At 49.3% G+C, this 22,056-nt stretch overlaps 2 protein-coding genes and 3 non-coding genes across 6 annotated transcripts in view; all 5 read right to left on the bottom strand.

The window, feature by feature from the left end:
• Positions 1-6,624: 6,624 nt before the first annotated feature.
• Positions 6,625-12,558, bottom strand: HSPA8 (heat shock protein family A (Hsp70) member 8). Of its 2 annotated transcripts, none has more exons than XM_030964769.1 (9): positions 12,455-12,558; positions 11,194-11,403; positions 10,496-10,701; positions 10,260-10,412; positions 9,072-9,627; positions 8,564-8,766; positions 8,081-8,279; positions 7,593-7,825; positions 6,625-7,134 (listed from the first exon to the last, which is right to left on the bottom strand). In XM_030964769.1, exons 2-9 carry the CDS (start codon positions 11,396-11,398, stop codon positions 6,949-6,951), a joined length of 1,941 nt encoding a protein of 646 aa, XP_030820629.1. In that variant the 5' UTR covers positions 11,399-11,403; positions 12,455-12,558; the 3' UTR covers positions 6,625-6,948. The 2 variants fall into 2 exon arrangements, with proteins under 2 accessions (XP_030820629.1, XP_030820630.1); XM_030964770.1 differs by having other exon boundaries at positions 12,485-12,532.
• LOC115913170 lies at positions 7,436-7,532 on the bottom strand. The gene has a single exon (XR_004061378.1). It is a non-coding gene; the product is annotated as a small nucleolar RNA SNORD14 (small nucleolar RNA).
• Positions 8,355-8,451, bottom strand: LOC115913169. Its single transcript, XR_004061377.1, has one exon. It is a non-coding gene; the product is annotated as a small nucleolar RNA SNORD14 (small nucleolar RNA).
• Positions 8,894-8,990, bottom strand: LOC115913168. Its single transcript, XR_004061376.1, has one exon. It is a non-coding gene; the product is annotated as a small nucleolar RNA SNORD14 (small nucleolar RNA).
• A 4,629-nt stretch (positions 12,559-17,187) lies between the features above and the next one.
• The window catches only part of CLMP (CXADR like membrane protein), a 63,329-nt gene continuing 58,460 nt past the window's right edge, over positions 17,188-22,056 (bottom strand). Inside the window, exon 7 of the mRNA XM_030964867.1 lies at positions 17,188-21,486. Coding sequence (XP_030820727.1) covers positions 21,195-21,486 — 292 coding nt within the window. The 3' untranslated portion in view covers positions 17,188-21,194. The remainder of the gene's footprint in view (positions 21,487-22,056) is intronic.

Below are 22,056 nucleotides of genomic sequence, written 5' to 3' on the forward strand. Positions count from 1 at the left end.
TATTTATTATTTCTTATCGCTAGAACAGTCTCACAGCCATGAGTTCTGCAGCAAGGCACAAAATGGCCAACAATCTCTTGTTCCAAGGTCTTTTAAGACTAAACTCTCCAATGAAGAAGTCACTCCTAGATTACTTTCTCTTTTAACCCAATAGCTGATCCCTCAATGTGGACTTTTCTGCCCAATTACAAAATGCCACCAAACCCATGGAGAAGAAGAAAGAAGAAGAAACCCAGGACCACACCCTGTGCCCTCCATCTTGCTTCCATCCACAACACACTAAAAATCCCAAAACCTCAATTTCTCACCAATTGATGCACCTACACTGCTCTCTATAATCTATTTCACACTTTTGTGGATTCTGGTCTATTCTGGAGTTTAGGAAACTTTCTCCATGAATGAGGGTCAAAGTCAGCGCTGCCCTGGGGGTCAGGGCACCCCAGAACAGACACAGAAATATTCCCAGTCCTCTCTGAGTTTCCACAGAGGTCTTTTAATAAATGTCTGCTTTATTCTTTAATTCTGTCCAGCCTCCTTCCCAAGGCATCAGGAGGGGAAACTGAGGCACAGCCAGGGTGGGAGGCAGCAGCATCCATCCATGGCCTGCATCCCCAGCTCCTGCCGCCCTTCCTCCATGGAATTGCTGTGTTCCTGCTCTTCCTCCATGGAATTGCTGTGTTCCTACTCCTCCTCCATGGAATTGCTGTGTTCCTGCTCTTCCTCCATGGAATTGCTGTGTTCCTACTCCTCCTCCATGGAATTGCTGTGTTCCTGCTCTTCCTCCATGGAATTGCTGTGTTCCTACTCCTCCTCCATGGAATTGCTGTGTTCCTGCTCTTCCTCCATGGAATTGCTGTGTTCCCGCCCTCCCTCCATGGAATTCCTGTTTTCCAGCCCTTCCTCCATGGAATTCCTGTTTTCCAGCCCTTTCTCCATGGAATTGCTGTGTTCCCACTCCTGTTCCATGGAATTGCTGTGTTCCTGCTCTTCCTCCATGGAATTGCTGTGTTCCTCCTCTTCCTCCATGGAATTCCTGTTTTCCAGCCCTTTCTCCAGGGAATTGCTGTGTTCCCACCCTCCCTCCATGGAATTGCTGTGTTCCTCCTCTTCCTCCATGGAATTGCTGTGTTCCCGCCCTCCCTCCATGGAATTGCTGTGTTCCAGCTCTTCCTCCATGGAATTGCTGTGTTCCCACCCTCCCTCCATGGAATTGCTGTGCTCCTGGCGTGCTCACAGTGATTAGAGGCTCTGTGAAGTTATGGAGTGGGGATCCAATCCCACATCCCTCTTCGGAGGGGTGAGTGTTCCGCAGGTTTTTTCCCTGCCTGAGCCAATCTGCACAAATAGGCTTTTAAATTAAGCAGTGATTTGGAATATAAGTGAGTGCATTTAAGCTGCTAAGAGATGGAAAGATCCTAATGGCTGAAATATTTGTCATATCACAAATAAACTGGCTGGATCGGGAGCCACTAATATAACTAATTTTTACCAAATCCTTCACTGCTCTGTGAGAGAAAATGAGGTCAGCACAGGTTGAGGCAACAGCAAATGAGCAGCTGCCAGGAGGCAGCGCAGAATACTGATAAAGGACTCTGCAGGAACTGCACTGCCTGCCCACAGAAACTGGAATCACTTTGTTCAAATTAAGATATAGCTTCTCCCAGAGCATCCAGGGCTCTCAGGGAAAGGTGCCAAGGAATACAGGCTCCAATGGATCTGGAATACAAATGCATTCCAAAGGCTCCCCACACTTGGGCTTGTCCAGTTTTTATCCCTCTGTGTGATTTGGGATGGGACAGAGGGCAGGAGGGTGCCCTGGGGTGGCTGATGGGTCCCTGGGGCTCCCACAGCTCCTCTGGGATGTCCCAGTTCCAGGAATTCAACCCTGACTTCATGTGCCATTCATGAGGAGCAAAAGTGACATGGAGAGGAACTCACAATTCACTTTAATAGGAAAAACCAAGCCCAAATCCCAGAAAAAAATTGTGCCAGGAGCAACTCTTGAACTTCTGGATCTGTAATGGATCTGGGATACAAACGCATTCCAAAGGCTCCCCACACCTGGGCTCATCCAGCTTTTATCCATCTCTCTGATTTGGGCTGGGAAAAAGGGCAGGAGGGTGCCCTGGGGCAGCTGATGAGAGTCCCTGGGGCTCCCACAGCTCCTCTGGGATTTCCCAGTTCCAGGAATTAAACCCTGACTTAATGAGGAGCAAAAGTGAGATGGAGAGGAGCTCACAGTTCCCTTTAACAGAAAAAACCAAGCCCAAATCCCACAAAGTTCGTGCCAGGGGCAACTCTTGCACTTTTGGAGGGTGAGGAACCAAGAGGAGCCCCCAAAGTCCCCTGGGCTGTGCCAGTTCAAGGTGCTCATGTGGAGAATAAAACACCTTGGCAAGAGGGAAAAGCTCCTGCAGCAGCAGCAGCCTGTGCCCTGAAAGCTGCCCCAGACATTTGGGACCAGCTGGGATGAGCCACGCTCTGGTTCCAAGGGAACAACAACAGAATTGTTTGTGTTCTCATAAAGGGTTCAAGAACACTTTGGAAGGGGAATTCTCTCCCTCCTTTACAGGCATGAACAGCCTGGCTGAAAAAGAGGAGGATTTTGGTCATGATTTGCCCTTTTCATCCCTAAACCCTGAAAGAGTGAAGAAAGTGCAATTCCATTGGAAACTGAGGCACAGAATGGGTTCCAAAAGAGTCATAAAATGTCCTAAACTGGGAGGGACCCACAAGGGTTGAGTCCAACCGCTGGCCATGCACAGACACCAGAACAGCCCCACAAAATCCAGGCATCCCTGGAGCTCCGGCAGCCTCGGGGCCGTGCCCATTCCCTGGGGAGCCTGGGCAGTTCTTCCCACCTCTGGGGGAAGAACCTTTCCCAAAATCCAACCTGAACCTGCCCTGGCTCCAATCTGTTCCTCCAGGTTCTGGTGTAAGGAAAGAGCCCCAGCATCTCCTCCACTGTGACCCCACCAAAAATCAGCTCTGAGAGGGGACCAGAGTGTCCCTGCTCTTATTTGGGATCATCTTTAATGCAGGATCACTGGGATCCACCCCCAAATCCCAGTGAGAGCCGCGGGAGAGGGGCTCTTCTGGGATCAATCCACAGGGAAGGGCACGGCAAGCACTTGGGAGCATCAGCCAATTTCACTAAAATAAGCTTGACATGGATTAACAATTGCAATAACTCCTAAATGGAACAGGAGAGGGGTTCATATTTGATAACCATTAAATGGTTTAATGAAATAATTATAACCCAGAGCCCTGAGCCTGGCCACGATCAATACCTATGAGCTCTGAGGCACAGCCTGACCCCCGCTCCCAGCAGGCAGAGTGGGGACTGCAAATGTGATTGACACTAAAGCTGCATTAAAACTCCCCCATCAAGGGCAGTAATAGATTAAAGGCCGCTGTGGCACTGCAGTGGGCTGGTCAATACCCTTTATTTCCTGCATCAGCCCCAATTTTGCCACCCTCCCTCACACTATTAGTGGCAGTCGATGCCTGGTGCTGGCAGAGCTGCATTAATGCAGGCTCACAAAAGCAGGGAGCGTGGCATTATCACTTCACTCACTTTCAAATTACAGCCTAATGCTGTCTGCAGGCAGCTTGTGACACGTTAACACTCGGTGTGCTTTGTGGGGCCGGGCAAACATTTCATGTGGGAGGATTGCAGGGAAATTTGATGAGTGAAATCAGCCCTGCTGCCCGGTGGGAAATCATTCCTGGGAAGAGAGGCAGGCACTGGTGGGAAATCTGCAGGGAGGGGATGGTGGCCATGAGGGGGAGTGGAGGAAGAGCAGCGAGGAGGAGGAGGAGGAGGAGGGTGCTGAGTGCCTGTGTGTGCTGGGAAAAGAGCAGTGGGAATAAACCCAGACTTTGTTAGGTATAGGATTAGGAATAAACCCAGGTTTGTTAGGTACAGGAATAGGAATAAACCCAGGCTTTGTTAGGTACAGGAACAGGAATAAACCCAGACTTTGTTAGGTACAGGATTAGAAATAAATCCAGGTTTTGTTAGGTACAGGATTAGGTATAAACCCACACTTTGTTAGGTACAGGATTAGGTATAAACCCACACTTTGTTAGGTACAGGATAAGGAATAAACCAATGCCTTGTTAGGTACAGGAACAGGAATAAACCCACACCTTGTTAGGTACAGGATTAGGAATAAACACAGACTTTATTAGGTACCAGGATTAGGAATAAACCCAGACTTTGTTAGGTACAGGATAAGGAATAAATCCATTCCTTGTTAGGAGCAGGATTAGGTAAAACCCACGCCTTGTTAGGTACAGGAATAAACCCTGGCCTTGTTAGGTACCAGGACAAGGTGTAAACCCACACCTTGTTAGGTACAGGATTAGAAATAACCCACACCTTGTTAGGTACAGGATTAGAAATAACCCACGCCTTGTTAGGTATAGGATTAGGTATAAACCCAAGCCTTGTTAGGTATAGGATTAGGTATAAACCCAAGCCTTGTTAGGTACAAGATTAGGTATAAACTCAGGCTTTTTTAGGTACAGGAATAGGAATAAACTCAGACTTTGAGCAATGCAGAATTTCAGCAGAGCACAGGCCGCTGGTTTCAGCTGAACACAACAACCCCAGATTCCTTTAGGAAATGGAAAAACAGAGACAGGAAAGCAGGGCTCAGGCAGTCCTGCCTCAGCTGCATTTCACCTTTAAATTCCTCCTATAATGAAAATCTCCAACCACAACTTCAGTCCATGCCCTTCCTTACATCCACCTCTCACCTCCCCTGAAGGGCTTTTTTTAAATTCTTTTTTTTCCCCCTTTTTTTTTTAGGTTTCCTTTTTTGGGGGGATGTTTCCTTATTGCGATCAATGCAAAAATCCCCTAAATTCGGTATTGTTTTCACTCATTTGTTGCCCTTGTGCCCAGGTTCGGGTGCTGCTGTGGCCGCAGGGCCCTGCAGCAGCTCCTGCTGTCCCCTGTGAGCCCCACATGTCCCAGACCCGGGCTGTGCCTGTGGGATTCACCCTCTGAGCCCTCCTCCCCGAGCCCCACCAGGCTGTGGGCTTGAACCAGAGCTCTGACAGCTCCCAGGAACTCCCTTCACCCACTAAATACCCTAAAACAATAAATACCCTGACCCACTAAATACCCCAAACCACCACCGCTTTCCAAACCCAATTTCACGGCCCTCAAGGCAACAAAAAACCTTGCACGCAATTAATGGGAGGTGTTGCTCTGGATTGTATTAAACACCATAAATAATTTGGGGTGATTTAATTCAAACCCAGATGGACAACCATAAAAAGGGACCCAAAAAAGTGACGTCCCAAAAAAAAGGGACCTCAGTGATTCCATGGGCAGGTGCTGCTATCTGGTGGCCCAGCACCAGCAGTGCCAGCAGTGTTCCCAAATTAAAATTTATTTAAATCCTTCTAATTCCCATCTCAGTTTTGTGTGAATAATTAACTTTTCGTTATTATTAGGGGGTTCTCACAGCTGGCAGTGCAGCGTGGGGACACCAAGGACAGCCCTGCCAGGCTGGCCCAGGCCAAAGGCAGCAGGATTGGGCTGGGACAGGGGGATTTCTGCAGAGGTGTTTGAGATAAAATAGGGATGAGCACTCGGGGGGGTTTTGACCCCAAATGAGCCCAGGGATGTCCCAAAGTACGGTGGGGGCTCATGGAGCTGAGAAAGAAGGAAGGGGACACTGGAATATTCTGGATCCCAGCTTGCCTAGGAAAGGCTGAACCCTGAAGCAGGGCAAGAATTCCATGATTCTTTAGGAGTTTTAATTCTCCCCATTAAATTTTCATGTCAACCTACCGTGCTCAGGGTGCCACCCAGCTCTGGCACAACCCAAAAATGAAGGAAAACACTTGAAACTTGAGGGATCAGGGCTTGAGGGGAAGATTTCTGAGGGGCAGAACTCAGGAATGGCTCCAGGGGAATCACTGCACTGCCCCACACGGGCCATTTGAGAGGGCTCGAACACAAAATATTTTTCAGCCCCAGACTGGATCTCACCCAAGTTCCTTCCAACTGGTACTGCTTTAGGAATTTTCAGATTTTAGCTGCAAATTAACTGCTCCTCCACTGGTAAATATAAATATTTATACATACAGCGGTGGAGTTTTGCCATAAAATATTATGTAAAAATTTTGCATAAAATATTCTTTGCATAAAATATATCCATAAAGTATTATAATAGTTTTTTTAACAACTATCATTTTAGCCAAGTATTGCTGAAAACATCACGCCAATCCTCCTCCCCGGCCAGCAAGTTCTCTACCTCCAGTCACCTCAGACTCACCCAACAAATTGTGATACTTCAGTAATTCCTTGAAGAAAAACTAATTACCCAGTATTTCTGTACTTGCAAGATGCAGTTTATAGGTTGGACTTGATCTAAAAGGTCTTTTCCAACTTAGTTCTGAGATGTTCTGCCACAGGTCAGTTACCCCTTTTAAAAATCCACCCAGACCCTAAATGTTTAAAACAGCACCTGGTTCCAAACCCCTTTTCCCACTGCAATACCCACCTGGATCATGCTCAGGCCAGCACAATTACCTGTATTTCAGGTTTTTTTCCTTTTATTTCCACTGGTCAGCTGGTACAAACAAGTGAAGGCAGAGACAGTGTGATGCCCATTAAATAGTTTTTATTCTTTAGGACATGAATTGCATTCCCACTCATTTACAGTACTGTAAAGTGCAATGGTTTTCATCTCCCACCTGCGCACACTTTCAAGTATTTAAAATGCCCAGAAAAAAAATGGTTTTGTTCCGTTTTAAATTTTTTTTTCTCTTCTTTTGTTTTTTTTTTTACAGCAGCTCAGTTATGGAGTTATTAATCTGGCAAAATAAACCCAGATGTGCCTACAGGATTGGGTCCTTCACTCCAACCCCCAGAGCTGGGGGTCTCCTCCAACACTAACTGCTAGTGGAATGCATTTCCCAGTGTCCTTAGTCCACCTCCTCGATGGTCGGGCCAGAGGAGGCTCCCCCGGAGGGAGGAGCTCCACCCCCGGGGAATCCTCCGGGCATCCCACCGGGCATCCCTCCTGCGCTCTGGTACAGCTTGGTGATGATGGGGTTGCAAACCTTCTCCAGCTCCTTCTGCTGGTGCTCAAACTCCTCCTTCTCGGCCGTCTGCAAGAGAAACGAGAGCTCAGCTGCTGCTGCTCAACGAGAGCTCAGCTGCTGCTGCTCATGGGTACAGCCCAGGAGGGAAGCAGCACAGCCTGGGTTACACATTTCAGCAAGCTGGGCAGGGTTTAGCTCCCCCAATCTGGGCAGGGCTTAGCCCCAACACCAAGCCAGACTTGCTTTAAGAGACAAAATTATTTCTGCTTGGTTTAGCATCTCGCATTGCTCCAGAACAACATCATAATGCTGGGAGGCAGCCAGGGAAGGGGAGGGATTGGCAACTTTCTGTGCTGCCCAGCTGTGGTCGCTCAGACATCCAAGGAAGGTACTTGGACCAACACCAGTCTTTCGACTTCTGGTGGAAACTACGAATGGCTTTGGAGTCACTTTCATCACAGCAACCAGTGCTCCTCCTCCAGCCTCAACTGCCCCTGTAGAACTAAACATGGAATCTGACAAACCTGGTTCTTGTCCAGCCAGTTGATGATCTCATTGCATTTGTCCAGGATTTTCTGCTTGTCATCGTCAGAGATCTTGCCCTGGAGCTTCTCATCTTCCACGGTGGCTTTCATGTTGAAGGCGTAGGACTCCAGGGAGTTCTTGGAGGACACCTTATCCCTCTGCTTCTCATCCTCTGCCTTGTACTTCTCTGCCTCCTGCACCATCCTCTCAATGTCCTCCTTGCTCAGCCGGCCTGCAGACAACACAAATCCTGAGTATAGGCTGTCCTTTTTAGGCAATCATATCAAATTCCCAAACATTACACAATTTAAACTTTGGGGAGGCAGAAGAAGCCCAGAACATGCCTTAATAAATCATTTAATGCTACAACTTAAAGGCTCACAGAGATACAAAACTGGTTACAGCCAAGTTCTGACTAAAACAGCAGGCAGAGCTTGACAAATCCATTCTTAAGTGCCCTCCCACCCTCAGGACAGCAGATCCTTACCCTTGTCATTTGTGATGGTGATCTTGTTCTCCTTGCCAGTGCTCTTGTCCACAGCAGACACGTTCAGGATGCCATTGGCATCGATGTCAAAGGTGACCTCGATCTGAGGGACCCCTCTGGGAGCAGGGGGAATGCCAGTCAGCTCAAACTTGCCCAGCAAGTTGTTGTCCTTAGTCATAGCACGTTCTCCTTCATACACCTAAGGAGAAAAACCATCACATTATGTCATTAAAGTCATAATGGGTTAATTAATTATTGTCCTGAAGGGATGTGGTCGCTCAGACATCCAAGGAAGGTACTTGGACCAACACAAGTCTTTCGACTTCTGGTGGAAACTACGAATGGCTTTGGAGTCACTTTCATCACAGCAACCAAGAATTTACAAATTACAGGAATTTAACACCTCTGGCCTAAAATTATTTGCGTATTAACCAGTGAAAGCACTGACAGTGTGCAGTTATTATCCTAGAGTTCTCTGCTCACCTGGATCAGCACCCCGGGCTGGTTGTCAGAGTAAGTTGTGAAGGTCTGGGTCTGCTTGGTGGGGATGGTGGTGTTGCGCTTGATCAGGACTGTCATGACCCCTCCAGCTGTCTCAATACCCAGGGACAGGGGAGTCACATCCAGCAGCAGCAGGTCCTGCACGTTCTCGGACTTGTCTCCAGACAGGATGGCAGCCTGCACAGCTGAGGGGAGAGAGAAACACAGCATTAAAATTCCTGCAAAAATCCCCTGGGAGCTGTGCTGGTAACACAGGGCTGCATTAAAACCCCTGCAAAACGTCCCCTGGGAGCTGTGCTGGTAACACAGGGCTCGCTCAGACATCCAAGGAAGGTACTTGCACCATCACAAGCCTTTCGACCTCTGGTGGAAACTACGAATGGCTTTGGAATCTGATTCATCATTGCAAGTCCAAGGGGAATTCCTACAGGACTGAGGTGGAAACCCAGGGCCTACACCATCAAGAGTTACAGAGTGAGTGATCACTTACCTGCCCCATACGCCACAGCCTCATCAGGGTTGATGCTCTTGTTGAGCTCTTTGCCGTTGAAGAAGTCCTGCAGCAGCTTCTGGATCTTGGGGATGCGCGTGGAGCCCCCCACCAGCACGATGTCGTGGATCTGAGACTTGTCCAGCTTGGCGTCCCTCAGCGCCTTCTCCACGGGGTCCAGCGTGCCCCGGAACAGGTCAGCGTTGAGCTCCTCGAAGCGAGCCCTGGTGATGGAGGTGTAGAAGTCGATGCCCTCGTAGAGGGAGTCGATCTCGATGCTGGCCTGGGTGGAGGAGGACAGGGTGCGCTTGGCGCGCTCGCAGGCGGTGCGCAGGCGGCGCACGGCGCGCTTGTTCTCGCTGATGTCCTTCTTGTGCTTGCGCTTGAACTCGGCGATGAAGTGGTTCACCATGCGGTTATCGAAGTCCTCCCCGCCCAAGTGGGTGTCCCCTGCCGTGGATTTCACCTCGAAGATGCCATCTTCGATGGTCAGGATGGACACATCGAAGGTGCCGCCGCCCAGGTCGAAGATGAGAACGTTTCTCTCAGCACCAACCTGCAGAAAACATTAAAAAACACTTTCAGTACTCAATTCCTACTATACTGGAACACCTTCCTCACTGGCCAGACAGTGACCCTATGGCAGTGTTCAGAGGTCCCAGGATGAGGGAGAAGAATCTTGACTCCCTGTTTAAGAAGGCTGATTTATTATTTTAATATAGAAGATATTTTTTATTTGTTATTCTATAATATGTATCAAATATATGATATATACAATAAAGTGTATAATTATTATTTTATGATACAGATGATATTTTATCATATATTAAAATAAAATTATGAAGTAAGGATTTCATCAGAAGGCTAGCAAGGAATAAAAAGCAATTATAATAAAATCTTGTGGGTGACCAGAAAGTCTCCCCAGTGTAATTCCCACTCAGGTGTGCAAAGCACACTCCACCCTGTCCAGAGTATGGGCTGCTGTGCTGTTCTGCTCCAAGACAGCTGGATTGTGATTGGCCATCAATTAAAAACAACCACAAGACCAATCAAAGATGCACCTGCCTCTTCCCACAGCAGCAGATAATTATTTACATTTCCTTTCTGAGACCTCTCATCTTCTCAGGAAGAAAAATCTTAGCAAAAAGATTGTTTACAAAATACGTCAGTGACAAAACCTTTCCATACCTTCTTGTCCAGCCCATAGGCAATGGCAGCTGCTGTGGGCTCGTTGATGATTCTCAGGACGTTGAGCCCTGCAATGGTTCCAGCATCTTTGGTGGCCTGGCGCTGGGAGTCGTTGAAATAGGCTGGGACAGTCACTACAGCATTGGTAACAGTCTGCAAACACACCAACAGCTCAGTCAGGGCGGCAATCCTCACACACAACTGCTCCCCACATCCCGCTTCAGCCCCACACTCACCTTTCCAAGATAGGCCTCGGCAATTTCCTTCATTTTGGTTAAAACCATGGAAGAGATTTCTTCTGGGTAGAAACTCTTGGTCTCGCCTTTGTACTCGACCTGCACCTTGGGTCTGCCAGCATCGTTCACCACAGTGAAGGGCCAGTGCTTCATGTCAGACTGCACCACAGAGTCATCGAATCTGCGCCCAATCAACCGCTTTGCATCTGGAAAACGTCATTTGAATATATTAATAATTCTAGTAATTATTAGTTATCAGTAATTTTGAATTAAAAGCCTAAAATTCTTGCTAAAAATGAACCAAATCCTTCATCACCATTCTTAAAATTATTACTGTTTTAGACTCAGATGCAAACACTAAATTTCATTTTTTACATGAAATAAATTCAGCGCTATTACCTCTAAAATATTGCAAATGCTGAGCCACAAACCAGGTTGAAACAACTGGTTAAGATTACTCATGACTGACTACCCTGAAAAATCTACTAGAGGACACATATTTTCCCTGCCTCTAATGAATTTTAGTTTTTAATATCACAACTTTATACTGGCTAGAAGTAATTCAAGTACATAACCTCTATAAAAAAACTTAACCTTACTCTTAGTAATTCACTAAAAAATGGAATTTTTTTTCCCGTAATTTTTAAGAAAAGAAAATTCTTTAATCACTAAATAATGTGCCAATCGTGCAGCCTCACCAAAGACTGTGTTGGTTGGGTTCATGGCCACCTGGTTCTTGGCAGCATCACCGATGAGCCGCTCTGTGTCTGTGAAGGCCACGTAGCTCGGCGTGGTGCGGTTGCCCTGGTCGTTGGCAATGATCTCCACCTTCCCATGCTGGAACACGCCAACACAGGAATAGGTGGTGCCAAGATCAATCCCGACAGCTGGTCCCTTCGACATCTTGTCTGGAAAAAAAAAAAAAAGGAAAAATAAGAATAATTTAGTTGAAAGTGAAGATGAAGCTTGACCAGAGAAATTATGGCAATTTCGGTTTTTTTGTAAGGTTTAAGAGCAGGCTAGATGGGGCTGAAATAAAAGGAAAAATAAGAATATTTTAGATAAAAGCGAAGCTGATATAGCTTGCATAGAGAAATGGTGGCAATTTCTTTATTTAAATGTTTAAGGGCAGGCTGGTGGGGCTGGGAGCAGCCTGTTCTAGTGGGTTGTGTCCCCTTTTAAGGGCTTGTAACCGGATCCCTTCCCGCCTGACGCGCTCTGAGCTCCGGATGATCCCGGGATCCCAGCCCCGTTATCCCACGTGGGCCCAGCCGCGCACACCGGCTGCACTCCCCGCCTCCGCCGCTTGGCGTCCCCCGCACCACGCGGCGAGGGACTCCAACTCCCAGCGTGCCTCGCGCCGCCCGCGCAACGTGACGACAGCGGCGGGGCGTGTCCAAGGGCTGCCGGGAAATGGAGTCCCCGCCGGGCGGGCCGCGTGTGCCAGCACAGCCGCAGCCCAGTGAGACACAGACCCCCCCTTTAGAGCCGTCCCCTCCGGATCCCACACGTGGCCCTTCTCCACCCCCGGGCACTGCAGCACCCACTATGCCCCGGCACCGCCCCAGGCCGCCCCTCAGCGAGGTAAAATGGGCGCTGTGTCTCCCCTCCCCCGTCTCAGCAGAAACTAGAAGGAATGGGGGGGGGAGGGGGGGAAGAAAGCCGAGTTCCCGCTCCTCCCCCCCACCGCGGCAAACCGCATTTAAGAGATAAATGTGGAAACACCGGGATTAAAAAAAAAAAAAAGCACCCCATCGGCCCACAATAGGCCAGTACTCGCTATTCTCTCCCTATCCCCGCAGCACAACGGTTTCTGAAAATATAAAATCACCCGGGAGGGCCCTCCGCCTTTTCTAGGCCACCCCAAAGCTGCCTCCAGCACCCGCCCTACGCCATCCCAAGGCAGCCGCGTCCCAGCCCGCCCTCCCCGTGCCGCGTGGTGCCCCCCAGCCCCGTTACCCGCAGTCCGGCCCGGTCTCTCGTTCTCACACTGGGCAGGCTCTCAGCTCAGCTCCGGCTCGCTCAATGCCCCGCGACCGCCGCGCCGCCCTTTTATACCCGCCCAGAACCTTCCAGAAGGCCACGCCTCCCTCGCACTGCTCTGACCAATCAGCGCGTAGATCCCGCCCCTCTGCCTGCCAGTGATTGGTCCCTGCCGTGCGTGACGCGCGCCGGAAGGGGGCGTTGCGCGCCGGCCAGCCCCGCGTTCTCGAACCTTCATGCGCTTTCCCCGCGCCCCCCCAAACCCCGCGGTGGGCGCGCCTTTCCTCGCGCTTTAACCAATCAGAGCCCGCATTGTTGGTGACGACACGAGCGGAGGGCGTGGCGCGGGGAGCGGGCGGGCTTTTTAGCCAATAGCCGCGCGGCGCGCCAGGTCTTTATTTGCATATTTCGCAATGGGGCGGGAGGGGCCAATCGGCGCGCGGGAATGGCGGGTGATTTGCATAGAGGGCGGTGGGGAAGGAGAGCGGCGGGGAAGGGGAAGCGCAAGATGGCGGCGCCATGAGGGGCGAGCCTGGGCGCAGCCCCGGGCAATCCCCCCGTGCCCGCCGGGATCGCTCCTTCCCCTCAGGAGCGGCGGCGTTCCCCGATCTCATACCCGCAGCCATCGCCGGGCGTTTCCCGCAGCGTGTGCTCTGCAAATCCCCCGAGTACAACAATCTGCATCCTCCATGTTCCCTCCTGCACGGCGCTGGAGTTCCCCGCTTTACCCCGCGGGCTGTTCCTCCCGCAGGAAGCCGTGATTGGGGTGTTTCAGGCACTAGAACTGCTTTTTCCACAGAGAAAAAGCCATTTTAATATCTCCACACTTAGTAATTCATCCTAAATATTCCCATCCATCAGGAACCTGAGTGCAGGCCCAGGACAGGCTGTCATCCCTTAGCGTGTGGGTAACGCAGCTCCCAGATGGATTTATTTTTTTATTAATAGATATATTTTTTTTTATTAATGGATTTATTTATTTATTTGTGAGAGGAACAGTTGATTTGTCTTTCCAAACAAGCTTTGGGGCTGCTGAGAGATAAAACCAGCACTGGGAGAGAAAAGAAACAATGGGAAGGATTCCACTGATTGATGAATGGAAAAAGAGATTTGCTTTTACAAATAAACTTTAGGTTTGCTGATAAACAAAATTAGAGTTTGAAAGGTGAAAAACAATGGGGAAGAAAAACCCCTAAATTCCATAAGAATTAAAAATTAGAAGGGAGGGTTATACATCAGAGGGAAATCTTTGGGATTAGGGAATCTGAACCTCTCGAGTACCTCAGAAATGGGGAAGAGAGAGGGAAATGTGGCTGAGAAATTGGGATAAAAAGGAGGCTGCGTCCTCCAAAAATTGGAGAGATCCCAGGGGATGCCCCATGGCCTCTCCCTTGATTGGAATAAAGTTCCAGGACTGCTCTGTCTCCTTTTTGAACACCAACCTCTGGTGTTTGTGGATGAATTTCCCTGACATTCGGGAAGGGAAATGGTGGAAAATCGGGGGTTTTTTGTGTCCCTAGGGGTGAGGGGAGCGGGGCAGAGGTCGGGAATCACCTGAGGTCACGCTCAGGGCTGTGGCTGCATGCAATGTTTGCAGGGAATAAAGGCCAGGGAGGCTCTGGGAGCAGGGAACACAAACACCCAGTCCTGGCCAGGCTCTGGCACACGGCACAGGGGAAAACAAAACTGTAAGAAAAAGCTGCTCACTTTTCACAGGTGAGGAAGGTTTATTAAACCTTATCAAAAACACAACACAAGACTGAATAGAGAAAAAAGGTTATCTTTTCTGAATAGAGAAAAAAGATTATCTTTTCTGAATAGAGAAAAAAGGTGCCAGGAGCAAAAGATTTTCCCCGCCATGTGCTCAGCCCCCTCACAATGGAGGTTTTACCCTTTTTAACCCTTTAACCCCTCCCGAAGTTCTGTCCATCAACCCCTTCTTTGCTTTCCAGTGGTGGTCTCTTCCTCAAAAGGGGTAAAAAAAAAAAAAGGGAGATCTCTTCCATTTAAAGGGGTAAAAACAGCACAAAAAAGCATTTCAGGTCCTCCCAGGTTGACTTAGACAAAAATGCTCTTGGTAACACTTAAAAATCCAGCACAGGAGCAGATCCCTCAGCCTGTTCCTTGCGTGTGTCTGTGATAATTCCTGTGTGCAAGCCACATCCTGAGGTAAGGGTGGCTACATCCCTTTTCCTGGCAGTTTGGGGTGACCAAACGAGGGGATGTGGCGCAGTGGTGACCCAGTGCCAGCCCACAGAACCAGTCCCACACCAGCAGAAGCACTGGAGTCACGGGGGTCCTGCCAGTTTGTGGCTCCTGCTCTTGCTCAGGGCTAAAATTTGAGCTGGGATTTTGGGGCTGGGCATCCAAGGGGTGGCTTTGGAGCCGGGATTGGGGTGCAGAAGGTGAAAGGCGGGGCAGGGGAAGGGGCTCTGTGTCTTGGAGCACCAGCTGTGCCTCCCGAGGTCAGGGCAGGTGCACCTGGCCAGGTGAGGTGTGCAAAGAACCTCCTCCCTGTCCAGAGTACAGCCTGCTGTGCTGCTCTGCTCCAGGGTTACTCCAGAGGTGCTCCTCAGTGTAATTCCCACTCAGGTGTGCAAAGCACACTCCACCCTGTCCGGGCTAGTGTGTTGTTCTGCTCCAGGGTTACTACAGAGGTGCTCCTCAGTGTAATTCCCACTGAGCAAAGTGGTAAAAGCATGCAAAGCACACTGCACCATGTCCAGAGTACAGCCTGCTCTGCTGTTCTGCTCCAGGGTTACTCCAGAGATGCTCCTCAGTGTAATTCCCACTGAGGTATGCAGAGCACACTCCCCCGTGTCCAGGCTGCTCTGGTGTTCTGCTCCAGGGTTACTCCAGAGATACTCCTCAGTGTAATTCCCACTGAGCAGAGTGGTTAAGGTGTGCAAAGCACACTGCACCATGTCCAGAGTACAGCCTGCTGTGTTGTTCTGCTCCAGGGTTACTCCACAGATGCTCCTCAGTGTAATTCCCACTCAGGGGTGCAAAGCACGCTCCCCCATGTCCAGGCTGCTCTGCTGTTCTGCTCCAGGGTTACTCCACAGATGCTCCTCAGTGTAATTCCCACTCAGGGGTGCAAAGCACATTCCCCCATGTCCAGGCTGCTCTGCTGTTCTGCTCCAGGGTTACTCCAGAGATGCTCCTCAGTGTAATTCCCACTCGGGTGCAAAGCACACTCCCCCATGTCCAGAGTACAGCTGCTCTGCTGTTCTGCTCCAGGGTTACTCCAGAGATACTCCTCAGTGTAATTCCCACCGAGCCCACCCCAGCCCCCCTGCTGTTCGCCTTTGGGGTGGCTTTTTTGGGGTTGATTTTTTTAAAAGCGCGGGGAGAATTACGGTAGCACCTTAGAATAGCAGCTGGGGATGCCACAGTGACATTTGGCTGTGCGGGCAGGCTGGAGCAAGGGGAGGCAGGGCCAGTGCAGTGAGTCAGTGCGGGGAGGAGGGCGCTCTGCAAATGAGTCATCCCGTCAGAAATTAGGGGCTCTTAAACTGGACAAAGGGAGCTCATTGCCTTGGTATCGCATCAATTAAAGCTTGGCAGGCTGAAGTATTTCGTTTAAGTGTTTAGTGTGGAGGGTTTTTTCTTAAATTATGGATTGAAACGTTGTTTTGGGGAGTGAATTTAGTGTATCAAGCGCTGCTTCTCCTTTCAGTGTTTGAAACAGAACTGGGAGGAGAAGGGAGATTATCAAAGGCATTCCTGCTGCTCACCACAGCGAGTGTTATTTATGTAACACTTGCATCGCTGAAGTTTGAAAATCACCCATTTCCAAGGCCCTCCCTTCCCTTTCCCGCGGGGTTCCCCCCTCTCAGCCGGGTTAAAAATAACCCCAAATTCCCGATCCTGTACAAAAGTGTGCGACTGCACAGCTCCTCTCTGAGCCTCACCAGGGTTTTTAATGTCACCAACCCCGCTGGGAGCAGGAGCAGCGTTTGCACTTGAATTAGGGACAGACAGGCCACACCTGTGACACCACTGTGTTGTCACCCTCTTTTGTTTGAAATACTAATTATGCTGCAATTTTTGCTCTCACATTTCAGCGAGGAGGATTGTCGATGTCTGGACACCCCTGCAAATACCCTGGGGGGGAAATAAGGCTGAGAGAAACCAAGCACAGCACCTTTAGCTCCCCGAAATCCCACCCGCGGCTGCCTGGATCGCTGTGAGGTTTATCTGCAGAGATCTGGGCTGGCTGAACACAGCTCAAGGTTTCCTGCTCGCCTCGGAGCTCATGAGGAGAGCCGAGCACGTGGGCTGGTTCAGCAGCAAGGTCACAGCAGGGCGAGGGTGAAGCCACCAGGGGTTGTTGTTGTTGTTGTGCTGCCATTATTTATTTACCAGGTTGGCTTCCAGCACCTGCATCCTCAGCCAAAAATATCCCAGGTCCCCAAATAGCCCAGATATAACCAAATATCTGGGGTTTATCCCCAAATAAAATCACATTTGCTTCCATGCATCACCCAGAGTTTCATATCTTTTGTGAAATGTCACCTAATTTAGACTGAAAAATACCCAGGAAAAAAAGCCCAGCTTCCCCACGCTTCCCATGCAAATGTGCACATAGGCCTGCTTAGCTTAGCTTAAAAATGGTATTTTTAACTCCAGCCTTTTTTTTTTCCCCCTTTGGATTCAGCTTGACAGCATGAAACCCATCACACCCCAGAAAATGGTACGAGTTGAGTTGAGCTGCAGCACTTCAGCTGCAGCACCTTTATTTATAAAACAACCAACCAAAAAAAAAATTATTAAATCATTGATTCAAAGTGAATCAATAATAAATATTTGCTTTCCTCTGAGTTGTTCAGACACAGTACAAGTACACCAATCATAGCAGGTAGCAGAGATGGAAGCTTCGTTTAGCTGCTGAGAAACAAAAAGCTACATAACATGGTAGGCATTTCATCACACAATTCATTAATAGCTGGTATATGACTGTAAATGCTTTAATACACTATTTTACAAAACAAGGTTTGGCTTATTTGCTCCCCTTGTGCAACTCCTGGTGGGCTGGAGCTTGGAGAATTGAATCCCTTTGGAATGATCCCTTTCTCCTGCTCCCTTTGGTGAAGAACTTCTCCCTTCCCTGTGAGTCGCTGATGGGCTGAGGCAGAGACCTGGACATCTCCTGCATCCCAACAAACCCAGAGTGACAGTTCAAAAGTAAAGCAAATAGTAAAGCAAGAGTAGTTTTGGGGGCATTGAGTAGATTGGGGGGCAATAGTAGATTTAAGGGCGTTTTGTGTAAACCCTTCACACAAAATATTTTATGTTGTAAAAAGAACAGAAATAGCCTAAGGAGGGATGCTAGCCCTCATTTAGAAGATATTTAAACGGTGAAATAAAAATATTTCAAAAAACAATTGAAATAATCTCATCCATCCCAGGGCCTGGGAGTTCTGAGCCAGCAGGGCTCCGAGCAGCCAGGATGGATCCCCCAGAGCAGGATTCAGGCACTGCCCCTCTGCCTGACCCTCCCCAAGCCCCCAGAGCTCTCAGCACGAGGTTCCACAGCAGCAGAGGCTGCCAGGGCTGCCCAAGGGCTCCAGGAAATCCTGCCAGGGCAAATCCTCCTCGCTGCAGGCTGCAGAGGCTCCGCTCTGCTCATTGCCAGCCCGGGCTGGGATCAGAGCTGCCCCTGTGGCTCTCAGGGACTGTCACGCTGGGTTTGTGCTGAGGAGGCTCAGGGAGAGCACTCAGGGAAAGCTCTCCTGGGCCTGTGCTCAGGGTGAGGATCCCCAGGTGGAGGAACGTTCCCTCTGTTGGCAGAGTGATTAAATTATTCTTTGTCTGCTTGAAAAGGCAAAAAGCCCAGAAGTTTCTCTCCCATTTTGGTACAAAGACACCTCACAGGAGCTTTTGGACTTCTCCTTAGAGCTGGGGCTGTCTGAGTGGACAGAGGCCAAGAGGCCTGGCCTGGGTAGTTCACTAGAAAAAGAAGAGAACACAAGGAGAACTAGAAAAAGAAGAGAACTAGAAAAAGAACTAGAAAAAGAAGAGAGCCTCCTTTTGTGGGGGTGTTTAGCAGGAGCAAGAACCTCTTGCTCTTGGCTCGGTTTTTCTCTGTGAGACCTTTGTTATTTTGTCTTTTATTAAACCTTTTTCTGTGTCCAACCCCACCTCAGAAGGCATCCTGCTGATTTGATGCCATTGGGGGTAGCTGGGCTATCTCAGATGTGGTAAATTCTCTGAGAGCTCATAAATCCTGGCTGGAGGAGAAACCATCACTGAGGTGCAGCACAGGGAATGCTCAGCCCAGTGAGAACCCACAGAAGAACCCACTGGCTCCTTTCACCCTCCTGTGCCTGCTTTTGGAATTTTCCCAGCTCTGGAATGGCTCAGGAGTGCTTTGGAGCACCTGAACCTTCAGGGCTCAGGATAAAACCAACTGCAGAGGAATCCCAGACATACACAGAGCTGCTGCTTCCCACCCCGCTGATCCAGGATGGAATGACAGAGAATCCACCCCCAGCAGCTGCCGTGGCAGGAGCAGCTTGTCAAACACCTCATGCCAGGTCTTATTAAAGCTGGGATTGTTTTCCCTGCACAGCATCAGGGATTTGTCCTGCCAAGGGTTAAATCTGGGCTAGAGAAAGCAGTGGAATTTTGAGTGGCTGCTCCTAGGAAGGGAGGTTCTCACATAGTGTGGGGCAAGTTTGGAAACTCTTTCCCATGTGGAAATAGCCCAGGCAGGGCTTGGCTTTGATCAGGTTGTCAAAGATCTCAAGTGTAGAAATTAGAAATTCTGGGTCTCAGTCAGAAAAGGAGATTAATGACAATCCTGGAGTGAAAGAATTATAGATCTGTTCTTCTGTGCTCACCGTCTTCTTGAGGGTCTTTCCACCAATTGGAGAAACCCTTTCCCTCCCTCCAGTGGGGAAAAAACCCCAAACACCCTCATTTTTGAAACAGAAAATCACCAATCTGGGGGTACAGGAATCTAGAACCTACAAGCTCAGTGTCTTGTGTGTAGCAGTGCTCAGAGCCAAGTCCTTCAGAGGAAAATTCAGGGACAGAATTCTGCATCTGTCCCTACCTCCCATCCTTCCCTAACTTCATATTCCGTGGAAATGCTTAACCTGGTTGCTCACAAAAATATTTTTTTACAATTGTTGCCATTTTTAAGAGTCTTGCTAAAGGTTTAAGCCTCAGCCCTGGCCCATGGCCCAGCATTTGGTGTAGGAGTGGGACAGCTCACACAAAGATGTCCTGATGGGAGCAGCATTTTGTGCTTGTGTACCTGTCCCAGGTGTGTTTTCCTCTGCCAGGGAACCCTTCAGGCCTTCCCTGGGCTCAGCTGGGCAGTGCTGCTCACTCAGGCTGGGGAAGAACTTCCCATAAGGCTTCTCCAGCACAAACCTGGCCAGTTCTGCAGCTGGCAGTGGCTGAGAGCTCTTCCCAAGGCTCCATCCAGGCTTTTTGGTACCTTGGTGGCCCTCCCCATGTGGGCAGTGCCTCCCTGCTGGGTGCAGTGCCCAGTTCTCCCCCTCTAAGGCTCAGTGGCCACGGGCACCCCTCCAGTGGGGCTCTCACGGCCCTGCAGTGCTGCCCATGGAAGCAGAGTCGGGCTCCTGGCCCCAAGTTTATTCTGGCAATTAAAGCACCTCTGTTTTCTTGACAGAAAAAGTCCTTTCTCTTTAGTAGAGTTTAGTTCAGACACCTTAATGCTGCATGTCTTGTCCTTTGGGAGTGATCCTTTAATTTCCATTTTAGTTACAGCCTCCAGTATTTCACTGAGTGCAGAAAATGTGAAGCACCTGGCTGGACACCCTCAGCCTCCAAATCTTCACTTAAGACAGCACAATCTTCGAGAAACTTCTCCAAAACCAGTCTGGGAGACTTCTCCCTCCCCACAAAACCTCTCTGGAACATTATGCATCTTTAAGTCTTTGTTGATCCCTTTTAAAAAATCCTGAGGTTTGGCTTCTTTTCACTCACACAGTTTCACTCGGCAGCACAACTTTGCTGCCGTAGGTTTTTAATGCTCAGTGGTCCATTTTCAAAGGGGAAAAAAACCCCAAAAAATAAAAAGATAATTTAAAAAGAAGCTCCCTTTTCCCTCCAATAAATCTTTCTTAAATCTTTCTGTATCAGAATCAGAGGGTTGGCTTCTTTTCACTCACACAGTTTCACTTGACAGCACAGCTTTGCTGCCGTAGGTTTTTAATGCTCAGTGGTCCATTTTCAAAGGGGAAAAAAAACCCAAAAAGAAAAAAGATAATTTAAAAAGAAGCTCTCTTTTCCCTCTAAAAAAATCTTTCTTAAGACCTTTCTGAAATTTTTCTGTATGAGAATCAGAGGGTTGGCTTCACACACAGTTTTACAGTTTTTAATGCTCATTTTTAAAGGGAAAAAAACCAACAAAAAAAAATTAAAAAGAAGCTCCCTTTGCCCTCCAATAATTTTTTCTTAAGATCTTTCTGAAATCTTTCCGTATCAGAATCAGAGGGGTCTGAACCTCGGTGATGTTCAGAAAGGAGTGGGAGGGTTCTGGCGGTGTGAATAACCCCGAGTGATCACGATGAAGCTGACCAGGAGGAGATCTATCTATCTATCTATCTACTATCCTAGCGCTGCTGAGTGGCCGGTGCTGTGACAATTTTTGGCATTTCCCCGGTGCTGTGACGATTTTTGGCATTTCCCCGGTGCTGTGACGAGTGCCGCTGCGGGGCAGGGGATGCTCCGGGGATGCTCACACGGTTTGGAAGGCGCGGCTCTGCGCGGGCACCATCACGGCTGGCACTGCCACCTTCACCAGGTGGTTGTAATCGGCTTTTTTGGGTTCTTCTTTCCCGTCCAGCTGCCGCTGGCTGTACTGGGGTGGGGTCAGGTGAGGAGTGGCTTCGGTGGACAAAGTCCGCTGGCTGCGGGAGGCACTGTTGGCTGTGGACCTGGTGGAGGAGGAACCCGAGCGGGAGCTGCGGGAGCCCGAGGAGGAGGAGCTGGGTTTGACCAGATGAGCCTTGGGTGCCTCGGCATCTTCCCTGCGAGGGAACACAGCACACGAGGGGTTAAACATGGTCCGGTCAAAGCCCTGGGGATTGCTGGGGGAATGGCCGGGAGCTGGGGAAAGAGTGGGAGGAAGAAGAGGAAAAGGAAGGGGGAAAGAAGGGAGAAAGAAGAGGGAAAGCAGAGGAGAAAGAAGAGGAAAAGGAAGGGGGAAAGCAGAGGAGAAGGAGGAGGAAAAAGAAGGGGGAAAGAAGAGGAGAAAAAAGAAGGAGGAAGAAGAAAAAGAAGGCAAAGAAGAGGAGAAAGAAGAGGAAAAAGAAGGGGGAAGAAGATGAAAAAGAAGGGGAGAGTAAGAAGGGGGAAAGAAGGAAGAAAAGTGGAGGAAAGAAGGGAAAAAGAAGGGGAGGGTAAGAGGGAAAGAAGGGAGAAAAGAGGAGGAAAGAAAGGAGAAAGGAGAGGAAAAAGAAGGGTGAATGCAAAGGAGAAAGAAGAGAAAAAGAAGGGGGAAGCAGAGGAGAAAGAAAGGGGAAGAAGATGAAAAGGAAGGGGAGGGTAAGAAGAGGGAAAGCAGGGAGAAAAGCAGGGAAAAGAAGGGAGAAATGAGG

The sequence above is a fragment of the Camarhynchus parvulus genome, chromosome 24 (genome assembly GCF_901933205.1).
Source record: "Camarhynchus parvulus chromosome 24, STF_HiC, whole genome shotgun sequence".
NCBI lineage: Eukaryota > Metazoa > Chordata > Aves > Passeriformes > Thraupidae > Camarhynchus > Camarhynchus parvulus.

What these genes read in the sequence shown, in the direction of transcription:
- HSPA8 (XM_030964769.1), bottom strand. Translation starts at nt 11,398, where the DNA reads ATGTCGAAGGGACCAGCTGTCGGGATTGATCTTGGCACCACCTATTCC. An exon ending in CCCAACCAACACAGTCTTTG is followed by an intron (nt 10,702 to 11,193) that starts GTGAGGCTGCAC and finishes GACGTTTTCCAG; the next exon opens with ATGCAAAGCGGTTGATTGGG. An exon ending in GGCTGTGGCGTATGGGGCAG is followed by an intron (nt 8,767 to 9,071) that starts GTAAGTGATCAC and finishes CTCTCCCCTCAG; the next exon opens with CTGTGCAGGCTGCCATCCTG.